General features: G+C 28.9%; 2 protein-coding genes across 2 annotated transcripts in view; both read right to left on the reverse strand.

The window, feature by feature from the left end:
* Nucleotides 1-489, reverse strand: part of LOC122271529 (ATP-dependent DNA helicase pif1-like) — a 4,018-nt gene extending 3,529 nt beyond the window's left edge. Inside the window, exon 1 of the mRNA XM_043053145.1 lies at nt 476-489. Within this exon, the coding sequence (XP_042909079.1) occupies nt 476-489 (14 nt within the window). The remainder of the gene's footprint in view (nt 1-475) is intronic.
* Nucleotides 490-3,255: 2,766 nt separating this feature from the next.
* Nucleotides 3,256-14,509, reverse strand: part of LOC107453126 (Pumilio and CPL domain-containing protein penguin) — a gene marked incomplete in the record, with an annotated part of 28,259 nt that continues 17,005 nt past the window's right edge. The window contains 5 exon segments of the mRNA XM_071185993.1: nt 3,256-3,438; nt 6,242-6,332; nt 8,381-8,533; nt 8,607-8,752; nt 12,819-12,961. Coding sequence (XP_071042094.1) covers nt 3,312-3,438; nt 6,242-6,332; nt 8,381-8,533; nt 8,607-8,752; nt 12,819-12,961 — 660 coding nt within the window.

The following is a 14,509-nucleotide window of genomic DNA, read 5'->3' on the forward strand; positions in this document are numbered from 1 at the left end:
AAAACAACACTTTCAAATTAGAAATGCTATCACTTAAACTCCACACCCAAATCGAAAGCAATTACTAAACGAAATTACTTAACAATGTAAACAACACACAAAACGAAAGCAACTCTACTAAGGCAATACATATCAAAAACACTCAACACAGACCGAAAAGAAACAAAAAACACAATCGAATAAAACAAAAAAGATATAAACCAAACTAGGCAGAAACGAAAGCACAACTAATTCAATTCAATAAAACAAAGCAACACAATTCTCAAATTACAGCTAATCGAAATTCCACTTACCCTGAAAATCACAACAAACTAACACCACTACCTTTTCAGAATCTAATTAATAAGCCATAATTTTTAACTTCCTACGCAACACATGTGAAATCACGATTTTCATTTTATTTTTAAAAGGACACTTCACTGACCTCTATCACAATTTTAAATTCACAAAACACATTCCCTAGTCACTGACTAACACCTCCGAGCTCATGTCGGACCAAAAATGTTTTATACACACACAAGAAAAGCTCTACGCAAGAAACAAAAGCACCACACTTCACGACTACATGGACTGTATTTATTAAAAAAAAAGAGAGGTAAAAAATGTATATGTATATTAATAGCGCCATCTATTAAGTAGCAAGGCAAGGCGTGAACAAGTAAATAAACATCTTATAATTTTGTTTACTTTATTTTTTCATTATGGGTGTAATAAAAAATATCATGTTAACAAATACATAGTACAGGGCGTAAAAAAAAAAAAAGGGAATACGTAATAACTTTTGATTTAAAGAATGGATTTTTATGAACTAAGATGCAACCTTAACGATTTGAGGGACTAATCATAATTATGCTAAACTATTTGTTTATATTTTAAGATCAGACACAAAATAAGATTATGGGCCATATCTATTTTGCCGACACAAGTTAATTCAGCTATTTTTATTTATTCAAATTTTTTTTAAAGTTATTATTAATTCAAATAAAATTAAATAAAAAAAAAACAGTTGAAGTTACTGTTCATGAATTTATCAGCAAAAGAATTAAATATCAAAATATTTTATAGCAGGTAAAATCTTTTGTGTAAATGTATATTCATCATCATAGTTGGCCAGACAGCCCAATGCCTTCCTCTGAAGATTTCTCCATAACGACTTAAGATTTATCTTTGATCTCCAATTTTTTTCATTAATTGCAAGAAAATCAGACTCCACCGAGTCAGCCAATCTCAACCGCGACCTTCTCCGCTTTCTTGTTCCAGTGGGTCTAAAAAGCAATATCTTTTTTATTGTATTGTCATCACTCATACGAATCACGTGGGCCATCCAATTCATTTTTATGTATTTAATCATATCGAGTTGTTTATAAATCTTGTACAGTTCAATAATACTACATTTAGATCAGTAGTAGTAAATTTGCAAGTTATCAGACAATTATTGTTTTGACCAAAGCAAGATTTTCTCCCTTAATCTTAACGCCATGTATAAAAAACAGCAACTTGGATACAAGAATGGGTGACAGAGAAAAAGCATACTATGTTGTTCCACAATTTTTTCAAGTTTGTAAATATTTTTAAAATAATTTAAAGACATAAAATTTAGACATTTTGCAATTTCATGGATGCAGTTTGCGTCCTGTGACACTCTCAACCTAAGAGTATGGGGGGAGAAGTCATTGACACAGTTAAAAACGAGGATTAAGTTACAATGGGGAAACTTTGCTTTTTTAGTAAATATGGGAAGTCCACTTTCCTTAAGATTAGGGAAAAAGCGTTTCCTTACATTTCCCACCCACTTTTGAGCATCCAAACTTACAATTTTTTCAGTCAGCTGTATTTTTAATAATTTTTTTCAGATAGATAAATATTTTAAATTTATTTCTTCAAAGACTTAGTTTTTTTTATTAGTTTTATTTTAACGTATAGCCTTTTTAATAATGCATAAATACTATAATATAATAGATCTTAGTAGAAAAGCATATTCCAAAGTAAGTTATTTTAAACAGAAATGAATATCAAAGTAAATTATTTTAAATAAACGAAATTTATAAATTAATTAGTTTCTACAAAGTCTTTGAAATACAAGGTATGCTCAGAAAGAGGAAAAAAAAAAATTAAATTCGCCTCAATGTTCTAAAATGAACAATAAGCTAATATTTTGTCTTTTTTTGTATCAGCGATAACTTAAACCCTCTCTACTATAGCTTTGACACATAGAGAAACGATGACAAGCTACATTTTAGGAAATTCTAAATTTCTTTTGAAATAAATGTGTGGTTAAAACACTTCTTGTAAAATAGAAATAAATATGAAATTTTGATAGAAATAAAATGAGAATTAAGAAATTTTCTAAAATTGAAAATATTTTATTGGAATGCATTAAAATGTTATTAAAGAGAGCAATACTTTATGAAAAAATAATATTATTCTTTAAATTACGATTCTATAACTAAGATTTTGTTTTTGCTGAAATCATTGTAAATACAGCAGCAGAAAAAGTTATTTTTTATTACTTATTTACTTCAGAATTTGTCGTGAATATATTTATAAACATTAAAAAATTATTTTTAACTTCATTTCTGCGTTGAAAAACTTGAAAGGTGCTTGTTGATAAACAAGATCTGATGATGGTCTGATGAACTAGTTGCTGAACAAGAAGGTATGGTAAGTATTTTATATACGTCATACTAGAGCTGCACAATGGGCTATCGGCGACATCCCTGAGGATGATCCGAAGACACACGATCACAATTTTGATCCTCCGCTCTGTTAGCCTGACTACCTGCGTGCGAAGTCAAGCACTTTACGGTAGAACAGTTTAACGAGGGCCGATACCGTGCGCCCTAAGTAGGCTGATCACCCATCCGCCTACTGACCGCGGCCAATAAACACGAAGGAAAAGGTTTTTCGTGAATGAAGAAGCGTGTATAAATTGTTATAACACAGGGCAGGCAGTCCTTTATAAAAAGTCAATAAGTGGAAAATTCTTTCCTTTTTTTTATTACTTAATGCTGAAATTAATGTAACAACCGAAGGAGATTTCCTGCCCTTTACAAGCTATGAAAAGCACTGGAAACTTCTTCTGACGGCCCCCTATTATCCCTAACTATGGTGGTGTCTTAAGATTTAGCAAATGAAGTGAAGAAAAATAGTGGGAGGATAAAATTGTTTTACACTTGTCACCTTTGTTTTTAAGATCAGTGGTTCCCTTTCATACTTCCCTCCAGTGAGAAAAAAGTGAGATTCAGAAGACTCTGATAACAAAAACTAAACCAAATTTTATTAGCTTTTTTTAAAAAATTTATTTATGTATATTAATCTTTAAGTTTTTTTAGGAGAACATTTGCTCCCATGAAATTTTTCTTTTTCAATTGAGCTTTTCGTCCTTCCATTTCTTCTTTTATTTTAGAAGCTACAGCTGGTACATTGGTTTCTATTAAGCTAAAATAGAAAGTAAATTTTTTAAGTATTTCATTTGTAAAAACATGACATTATCTTAAAATAACATAGAAATTACAACTAAATATCTAATTCAATAATAAATACAATGTTAATTACTTTTTATTACAATCAAACAATGATTAAAATGTCAGTACAACCAATCTAAGCACAAATTTATGCTTTCAAATTAAAACTGACAGCTAAGAGTGACTAAAATAACTAATAGTATACATATAATAAACATGTACTATAACTTTGAAGAGAAGAATATCAAATGAAGGCAAATCAAATATAGACAATTCATTCTATTTAGTTATTGAAATAAAAAGTTTAACATGCGTCACATAAGTTCGTTTTGTATATAAATGAAGAATATATTTAGCATCAAATGACATTGATTATTGACTAAACCAGTATGTGCTTAGTGGTTAAAAATTATATACAAATCAACTTTGGTAGGCTATAATTTCTATGAGCAATATTACATATTCTAACTTTTGCAAATTCTGCTTAGTTAAGTTAAAGCATAGATATAGTGATTTTTGTTAATACTTTAGTTTGAGCCATGATGGCTCAAGGGATAGAACATTCGCCTTCCAATGAGGCGAACCAGGTTCGAATCCCAGGGATGGCTGGTCGATACAAAACCGCATCTGTCTTGCACCAACCAGTGCTGACATTAAATATCCTCAGTGCTAGATGGATCATGGGTTAGAGTCCCTTTGCCACCAGGCTAACCATGAGAGGTCCTCGTGGTCTTTTTCTCCATGTAACGCAAATGCGGGGTAGTTCCATCAAAAAGTTCTCCATGAAGGCAAATTTCTCCCAATACTTGATTCAGGAATTCCCTTGTCTTCTGAATTAGGTTTAAAATTACAAGACTAAGGAGTTGAACACTGGTAGCCCAAAACACGAAAATTGGGTTGGCTGTTTAACGGCGGTTATAAAATACTTTAGGGTGAGCTGTGATGGCTCAGGGGGGCAAAGCGTTTGCGTTCCAAGATTCAAATCGAGAACGAATCCCAGCGATAAGAATACTGCACCAACCACAGTGCTGATATAAAGTATTCTCAGTGGTAGACGGATCATGGGTTAGAGTCTCCTTGCAGTCAGGCTAACTGTGGGAGGTTTTCCACTCCATGCAAATGCAGGTTAATTTCATCAAAAAGTCCTCCACAAAATCAAATTTCTCCTAATACTTGATCCAGAAGTTCCCTTGTCTTCTGTATTGGGTTCAAAATTACAAGGCTACAGAAACGAATATTAGTAGTCGTAAATCCAAAATTAGGTTGGCTGTTGAACGACAATTATAAAATATAATATATCTTAGGTTACACAAAGTTACCTCCTACAAAAGCTATAGCGTGCATATTTACTGAAGTACCAATTTCTTATTTTTAATTGTATTAAGCCTTTCTTTTCTTCCAAATAGTTTCAATAGCCATTATCTTTATGGCCATATTTACTCTATGAGGCAATGGCTATAAATAGTGCTATATTTACACTCACCTTCCAAACTTTTGGAAATATTTAGCCCTGATATAGACAAGACAACAACAACCAAATAGCCAATAACGAAACTTATTGCCATTACATTTAACAAGAGTATTTGTTATTTATTTTTAGCCTAAGTCAATGATCAGAAACATGCTTTAAAAAGAAACAAAAATGTTATATTTTTGTAATATGTACCGAATGAAATTTTTATTTGATTATTATAAATGCTTAGTTGCCTCACAAGTGCATTTCAAACATGTGATGGTTGAAAGGCGCCTTTAATTTAAGCTTCCGGAAAATAATTCTTTTTTTTCTTTCACATAATATTTCCTGACAAATAAATGAAAAAATCATATCCAAAACAATTTTAAAATATTTCCTGCAATACTGATTTTTATTTTTTTTATAATAAAAGTTTTTCCGGTACATTTTTGGAATGCTAACCAGTTCCTGTAAAAATATTGTTAACAGTGATTATACATTTAGTTTACATAATAAGACTCATAATTTAAAATAAATAAATAAATAATACATAGAGCGAACTAAAAATGAAATATAATTCTTTTTATTTTACAACTTTATTTCTATGATAGTTGACTATCCATCACTTCTTTTATGACCTTTTCAATAAATAAAATAGCAAAGTAAATATAGAAATACTTACATGCTGAATAGCTTTGATTTTAAATTGTTTATGCCAATTTCAAATGTGGCTAACAGACAAAAATAAACAGTTCCATTAAAAATTCCCAGTGTTTGTCTACCTTCTTTACTAAGTACTATATATGCAGCAGATTATTAAGGATTATGAAAAACTGACACAGCTACACAGAAAACCCAAAAAATTTGAAGAACTATGAAGAAAGAACATAATATCGCTAAACTGCTTAAAAAAAACATTTATAATCAGTTTTATTCATTAAAAAAAGGAATTGCCCAAATAATTCTAACGCTTCCTTTTAATAGTGTTGGTTTTGGTATTTCAATTGTGCTAAGAAAGTTATTGACCTAACAGTGTTAAATATTATTACAATGAAATCCAATAATTCTTATAGGGATCAATAAAAAGGAAAGATAGATGGGGAGATAAAAGTGTGCAAATTTAAATATTTTTTCAATATTATTATTTTTAAAGCCAATTTTAAACAAAAAAATATACGTTATTTTTAAAAAAAATTTCCCAATGAAAACATGTAAATGCTAGAAACTGCACCATGAAACTGTTTATCTAAGTTGTCCAAACTTTTGTACTACAATCACATTCATAAAAAGGGTTATGCAATGTTAAATATAATTAAATAATTACCTGACTAAAAGAAAGGCTCCTCGATTACAATCTATCCAAGTCGCCAAAACACCTTTCGGCACTTTTGAAACTATCGCTTCACCAAAAGTACCTAAATGGAAAAAAATAAAAATTGAAAAGCATAAAACAGCAAACTTTTAAAAATCCTCGATAACAAGTTTTGCGTGCATTTAAAAATTCAAAAAAAAAAAAAAAAAAAACTTAATTCAAGCATAATTCAAAACTATTGAGGGTGATCAACAATTATTATTAGCAAACTAAAAAGTAAAATATGCATACCAGGGTCGGATTAAAAAACTTTGTTTTTTAAAAAAATTTATTCTAGTGGTACCTAAGTTTATGTTTTAATGTATTATTCTTTAATCATTTGAACTTATTTTCCATACTACTACATATAAATGATTTAAAAGTATATATGCGACTTCACTTTGTTGAACTCTTTCATGGTGAGGCTTTTAAAATTTTGACAATATTACCCAATATCCAGAAAGCTTTGGTTTTTAAATGTCTACCAATCAACAAAATAATTTTCTAAAAGAGTAGTTGTTAGCATGCTATATATATATATATATCAGTGTTTTCACTACAGCGCAAGAATCTTGCATATTCTTTTCTTTTATCGCATTAAAAAATTATTACTGCGAGNTATATATATAAATTTGTATTGCAACAAAGAACTAAATATGCTTTTAGATAAAGTTGATTCATATTTTTCAGGCTATTCTAAAAAAATCCGAAGATATTATTTCATCTACAAATCTTAGTTTGCTAAATTATATTCGAAGCAAATAAATAAATAAAATAAAATTCATAGCATAATATTTGTTGTATACAGTGACAATATTTGATATTGCCACAATGGACAGTAGTATTTAAGTAACTGAAAAAAAAAAAATGAAAAAAAAAAACATCTGCTAAACATCACTTAATATGCTCAGATTATTGGTTACAAATATGTTAAAAATGAACGATAAATGTTTAAATCAGTAAATAAAAAAATGCTTCACTAGATTTAGATTTAATGTCTTAGAAATAAGTTTCGAAGTGTAAAGTCAGTAATTCAAAATTTAATTCTAGTTCATAAGTGATCAATTCATTTAGAGATGGGTATATAATTAATAGGTTAAGTTTCAAATTTATGTAAACAGGAGTATCAAATTCTCAACCTTTAGAGCAAGGTTGTAAAAATCTAGTTGTTTAATAAGAAATTGATAACATGAGTTGTCACTAATAAATGAAAAAAAAAAAAAAAGAAAAGAATTTTTCATTTTATTTTAGATGTTAATGATAGCAAACTAGTTCATTACAATATTTTAAAATATAATAGTTAAAAAAAATTAGGTTTATTTTTTAAGTTAAGAGTGATGAACTCGCAGAATATTCAATATAATTTTTAATACATTATTATTATTATTTTTTTGAGTAACGAGGGTTTTAGAGAGATACAAAGTTGAAATGAAGTTGCCAAAAAAATTAAAAATGGTCAATAAATATATGATAGATAATAAAAAAAGTTTTTTAATTGAGTGTTAAAAAGAATTACTCAAATGTATGTGATGAAAAAACTGACAAGTCAGTATGCATTTATGATATAATTGGTGCAGGAAAGGCACATAACAATTGAATATTAATAATGAAAATATAATAAGTTGTGATATGATAACTACAAGTGAGCTTTTTCAAAATAAATAGTGGCTACAACAAAATTTAAAATAAAAAGCATGTGTGTTTGATTTTTTCTATCATAAATAGCAATATAATATCATGGAAAAAAATCTTTAGAACATTTCTGTTTTCTATTTAATTGTTCTTCTTCTTTTCTTTCTTCTTCTTTAAATAGCTAAATTTCAGAATCATAATCACAGCAGTAATTGAGAGACACCAACTGTGATAATAATTCAATGCAAGATAAAAGTGGTATAGGATAACCAAAGTGTCGTATGATTTGATGTCAGATAATTAGGGTTCAACTGTATATTAATATGCTTTTAAATCAATATGATCTAAGCTATATAAGCAAATGTCCTACATGCAAAAAGAATAATAAATGAAACATTAACTCTTAAATAAGCATACAACAAAATAAGTTATTATTTCATTTAAACTACACATGAGATTAAATAGAAAAAAAGAACTTACAATTCACAGTAGAATTAGCTTGATCTTGAATTAGAAGTTGCTTCAACATATAGTTAGAACCACCTCTTTCAATTGGGTGAGTATTTTTGTTATCAGATGTGTATGGTTCAACTAAGATATCAGCTATAGATTCAAAAACTTCTTTCTTATCACCTGAAAAATATATTGATTAAAATTTAAATGTTTTCAATGTAAATATTCTTTTTAATAATCAAAAGATGCTTACCTGTAGCATGTTGAAGTACAGTAACAGTGAATAGGCAAAAAGCATTTTTTGTATAAAGTTCTTTCATATTTGACTTGATCATTTTTAAAAGTGGATCAGCAATCATTGCTTTCAATTCAGACTGTCGAGTATCAGCATTTTTTTTACTGCAAAATAATGAAAATAAACAAACATTAAAAACATCTTAAAACAGGATTCAAAATTTTTACTAGTCATTGGCAATCGAATATTTAGGTCTAGAGAATAAGTAATAGAGTTTGACTCTAAGAGTACCATAGTTTGACAAAACAACACATAACAGATTTTGAGGGTTACGAAGTTTGATGCGATTGCTAGATGGTATTTCTGATATTTTTTAAAAATTTTAATTACATTTAATAATATGTGGATGATCTTGAAACCTTACTGGAACTTTATTTTAAGTTAATACGTACTACAGTCAAATCCCGTATTTGCGAAATTCGAAATACCAAAAATTTCAAAGTAACGAATATTTTCCGAATCCCCAAATGTATTTCCATGTGAACAATGTATAAAAAATACCGATATTACGAAATCAATTATCCGATTTAGCGAAGGCGAAAATTAACACCAGGTCTTATTTTCTTTTATGAACAAGACACATTTCTTCAAAAATGCTCTCAGAAATGAAATGTTTTATCACCCTTAAAATACTAATAAGTTTCAAATGTGAAAAACCTGTCAAAAAAAGAAGAATCACTGGAAAGAGACCACCCTGAGTTGACCCTTGCATTGATTCATTCATGTTTTAAGAAGTAAAAATACACATGCTTTTAAAAGAGGGAATTCTATTCAATAGAAAGGGCTTGTCAAGAATGATAGATTAGAAGTGACCACCCTTAGCAGAACAATTCCTTCCTTGAATTACAACAGACTAAATAGGGGGGGGGGAGCTGTTCTAAGAACTCAAGGTGTAAAAGGGGTGTAAACAAGTTTCAGAAAATTACCAGAGTGGTGTGCAACTTCAATAGAAGAAGGTTAGTTAAATCAGTTTGTCTGCTTTCAACATTTGCAAGCATTTTGTTTTCCTTCTTAAGCATAATGAGTGGTCAAAAGTGTAAACAAATTTCCATTAAGCAAAAACTGGAAATTATTTCAGCAGTTGATCATGGGATAAAAAAAGCTGACGTTGCGACTAAGTATGGACTATCCCCATCTACTCTATCTACTTTTTTAAAAAATCGAACGAAGTTGGAACAGTAAGTGCAATCAGCATTGATCGGATCACATAGAAAAAAGATATGACTTTCAAATTTTCAAGATGTAGATGCAGCTGTTTTTGCATGGTTCCAGGATATTCGCTCCCGAAACATTCCAACTTCCGGGCCCCTCATTCGTGAAAAGGCTTTAGAATTTGCAAGAACTTTAGGAAACGAAAATTTTCAAGCAAGTGTTGGTTGGTTGAATCGATTCAAGGAACGTTATGGTATTGTTGCAAAGCAAATTTGTGGTGAAGCTAACTCTGTTGATTTAAAAGCTGTGAATGACTGGAAATCAGAAAAAATATCAGATGCAATTAGGTCTTATGATCCTTCTAATGTTTTCAACTCTGACGAAGCGGGAATTTTTTTCCAGTCGTTACCAAACAAAACCTTGGTGTTTAAAAAGGATAAATGGATTGGAGGCAAAAATTCAAAACTGCGTTTAACTGCTTTGTTTTGCTACAATATATCAGGCACTAAATTCACTACCTTGTGATTATAGATCTAGCCGCAAAGCGTGGATGACGACTGGAATATTTAATGAGTGGTTGGTTAAGTTTGATGAAGATATGAAACGTAAGAAAAGAAAAATTCTGCTTCTTATTGATAATTGTTCACCCCACAATGAGCCACCAAAATTGGAATGTATTCACATCGAATACTTTCCTCCTAATTGTACGTCAATTTTACAACCTCTTGACCAGTGTATAATTAAAGTGGTAAAGGGAAAGTATCGAACACAACTTCTGAGGCGTATGCTTGTGCAAATCGGAAACCAGATGTAAAGATCCGAACCAGATGTAAAGCAAGCAATGGATATGATTGCTGGAGCATGGAAAGACATTAGCCAAAAAGTCATCTGTAATGGATGGAAGAAAGCAAATTTAATTTCAGCAAATGACAATGAAACAGTCGATGAAATTAATGATGTTATCATCGATTTGCAGCCTTTATGGGAACATGTGACAAAAGAAACATCAGTGCCAAACGAAGTCAGTCTTGACGATTTTCTGACTGCAGAAGATGATGCTAGAACATGCGAAGCATTGACAGACAATGATATTGTACGTATGATTCAAGAAAACAAACAAGAATTACTTTCGGACAGCAGCGATGATGAAGAATGTCCAGAAGAAAACAATGTACCTACAGCTTCACAAGCCTTGGCCAATTTGGAAGCTGTAAAGAGATATTTCTGGGCCCAAAAATCTTTTCAGATACTTTGTTTGAACATGTGCATAATTTGGAAATTTTTTTAATTTCTACTGGTTCTAAATCATTTGTTCAGAAAAAAATTACTGATTATGTATCTGCCTAATTAGTAAGTGTTAATAAATTCATTGTTTACATTAGTTTTGTGCGCTGTTTTAATATTACATTGATATTTTCCCAAATCTAGATGAAAAATATAATATCAAAACTGTAAATTGATTTTTCATATGAATAGTAATCCCAATGTAACGAAATAATATCTGTTAATGTTGAAAATTCGTAATATCGGTATAACGAATTTTCATTATTGCGTAGAAATAGCTTCGGTCCCATGGAATTTGCTAAAACGGGACCCGACTGTATTATTACTTTACAATAAATGGTTTTCAATTTTCAGCTTTCATTTTATGGTTTCGGACACTAAAAAGATTTTTATACCATATTTAAAGAAATAGTATTATGGTAAGCAACTTTTAATTCTCTTGCTTTAGAAATTTCAGAATGTTATCACATTAAATTGATATAAAAATAGACGAACAAGATATTGTTTCGTATGAATAATGACAATATATATACATATATCCACTGCTACTTGTAAAGAGAGTTTCTTCTCTTTCCTTTACTTTCAAGCTACAGACTTACAAGTTGTTGGGTTAAATGCTTCGACAGCAACAACACAATTTTACATTTACAAGTTTTGCGAGTAAACAAACATTACCACTCATAGAAGTAAGCAACTACTAAGCCCCATAATAACTATTAATCATTAAGGTGCATGTGAATCCTGACATGAAAGAATTTAATCTATGACAAGCAAACAAAGTACTGAGACAAATTTTGATTAATTCAATTAATAGTTTAGGAGCTACCCATAAATTATGTCACACTTTTTTTTCTCGCTATTTTTAACCATCTTCTTTCTTTTGTAACTAAGTGTCACTCTATACATATTACATAAACATATCCTATATAAAGTTATAATTTATTAAAAGTTTCGTGAAACTCTTGCACAAGTTTAGCCGTCTCTGTTATTTATATTTTTTTCAGGCTATTATGAAATATAATAATTTACAAGTATATCCCTTTGATTATCTCTTAGTAAAATACCTTTATCATAAATGGAATCAAATTTTTATAACATTTACACCCTAATGTTATAATTAAATATATTATACAGGGTGCATAGCCAGATTCTTCAACAAAAAATAAGCACCTTTTAAATGCTTTTTAAGCACTATTAAGTACTTCTTAATCCCTTTCCAAAAACAAACAAAAAAATCATAATTAGGATTTGTGCAGTTATAAAAATTATTATTATTTTTTTTTTGTTGTTTAAAGTTTTTAATTTATAAAAATAAAATCAATAAAATTCAAAAACATTTTCAAAAACCTTACACATAATCATGATAAAATAACTAGTTTCTGATAAATATTGAAGAGAAAATTACGCATTTTTTTGCAATTTAGAACAACAATCGACACAGCAAAGAAAAAATATCTTCTGAAAAGATAGAAAATTAAGCACTTTAAAGGCTTTCAAAAAACGTAAATCAAAAATAAGCACCTTTAAGCACTTTTTAAAAACGCTACACACCCTGCTATATAAAAAATATTCTACAGTCAAATTTTTTGAAGAAAAAAAAAGAATCCATTTTTTATAAACTAATAATGTTAAACTATTAACTTTTAACAAATAACATTAAAAAACTAAGTGATTTAAATAAAGTAAACTCTGCTTAGCACTTTTTGGATTTTATATTAAAAAGAGATGTTATACCTAATTTCATTACTGTCACCACCTTTCAAGATTTTGATGACATCAGGATGGAAAAAGTGAGAATCACGGGGACTAAGTAGATAAATTAACACTTTTCTGCCATGAACATTGTCACAGATAGTAACTAAATTTTTGCATAACTCCTAAAGAAAAATAACAGAAAAGATAAATAAGTAACAAATTTAAAGATAAACTATTATGAAACAGTAACAAAAACACCACTAGATTGAAAATAATATCATTTGAAAATCATAAAAAGTTTTTAAAAGGAATAGAAAGGCAAGATTATGAAGGAAACAAAAATTCATAATCGAACATAATGTCAAAACAATAAATTGTTAGAGCTTAAACCAAAGACGTAATTCTTCACCAAAATTAAGTAGCTTTAAATCCTTAAAAAAGTTTCAGAAACAGAATTTATTTTACATTAATTGAATATTTAAGTTATAATTTATCAGTTTGTAGATTGTTTATATTTCCTACTTTAAAAGCTATTTAAATTGCACACCAGTTAGCCAACCTAAATAATTAAAATAAAACTGCAAATAGAGCATTTTATTTCCTTTTAATGAAAATTTCCCTTCATCCTTTTGAACTGTTCACTCTTAAGACATTTTTTTATTATAGGTAATCAAGAGTAATTTGAGCTAAATGTTTTTTATGCTTGTTCTTCAGGTTTTAACAGGTACAAACATTTTTAAATTAAACCATTTATTTGTTCTACTATATTTATTATATGACATTATCTTCCATTAGAGAAAATCCTTGTAGATCAATAAATCGTTTAAACTTTTTAAAATATAATTATAATTAATTTAACAAAAATATATTATAGATTAGATAATCAAAATTGTATGGTAATTTATTTGATTTGGTTAACAATATTTGATTAAACAGAATACTGGCTTTACAATTATTCATGTACATTAGTTCCTTTGATAACTGAGTTTCCTTTTCTTTATAAGTAATAATAATAGCCATGTTAAAATACTCTTGTTTTGTTTTTTTAATGAAACTGTGGTGCCTTATAAACAACAAAGGGTACCTAAAACTACCAGGGGTTATGGGATACCCAAGGGACCATTCTAGTCTCTTGTTATTTTAGGTATAGGGTTTTATATAAAAATTTCTATAAGGCTAACACATGAATGATTAAATAGACAATTATTGGATCAAATTATGAAAAGTCAGAAATACTGAACATTTTGATTAAGTTAGTTTCTGAATTACAGAGCAATAAAAAAAAGGGGCTAAATCGCCCCTTCTGTCTTTCTAGAGTAAAAGACTTAGAAATTAATAAATATTAAGAAATACATTAAAGGTCTTACTGAGACAGAAAGAAACCTTAAAAGGTAGATAATTAAACTTTTTGATAATAGAAGAGTGGAAAACCATTCTCTGTATGCGCTTTATCAATTCTATGTTAAATGGGGAAAAACAATAAAATAAAAAAAATTCTATGATATTTCCATAATTACAAAAGGACCAAAAGCTTATTACTGGGTATTCTATAAACTGACACAGTAATCATTAAGATATATTATTTTAATACATATTTTGAGCAGTTATATTTCAGATTCTGTTATTACATTTCACCTTGATAAATAGGCTTGTATTAAATTCGTAGATTCAAAGAAGGATTTGTTTTATGGTTAAAAGTAGTTAATACAAATAGAATATAACTGGAACAT

The sequence above is a fragment of the Parasteatoda tepidariorum genome, chromosome 9 (genome assembly GCF_043381705.1).
Source record: "Parasteatoda tepidariorum isolate YZ-2023 chromosome 9, CAS_Ptep_4.0, whole genome shotgun sequence".
NCBI classification, from domain to species: Eukaryota; Metazoa; Arthropoda; class Arachnida; order Araneae; family Theridiidae; genus Parasteatoda; species Parasteatoda tepidariorum.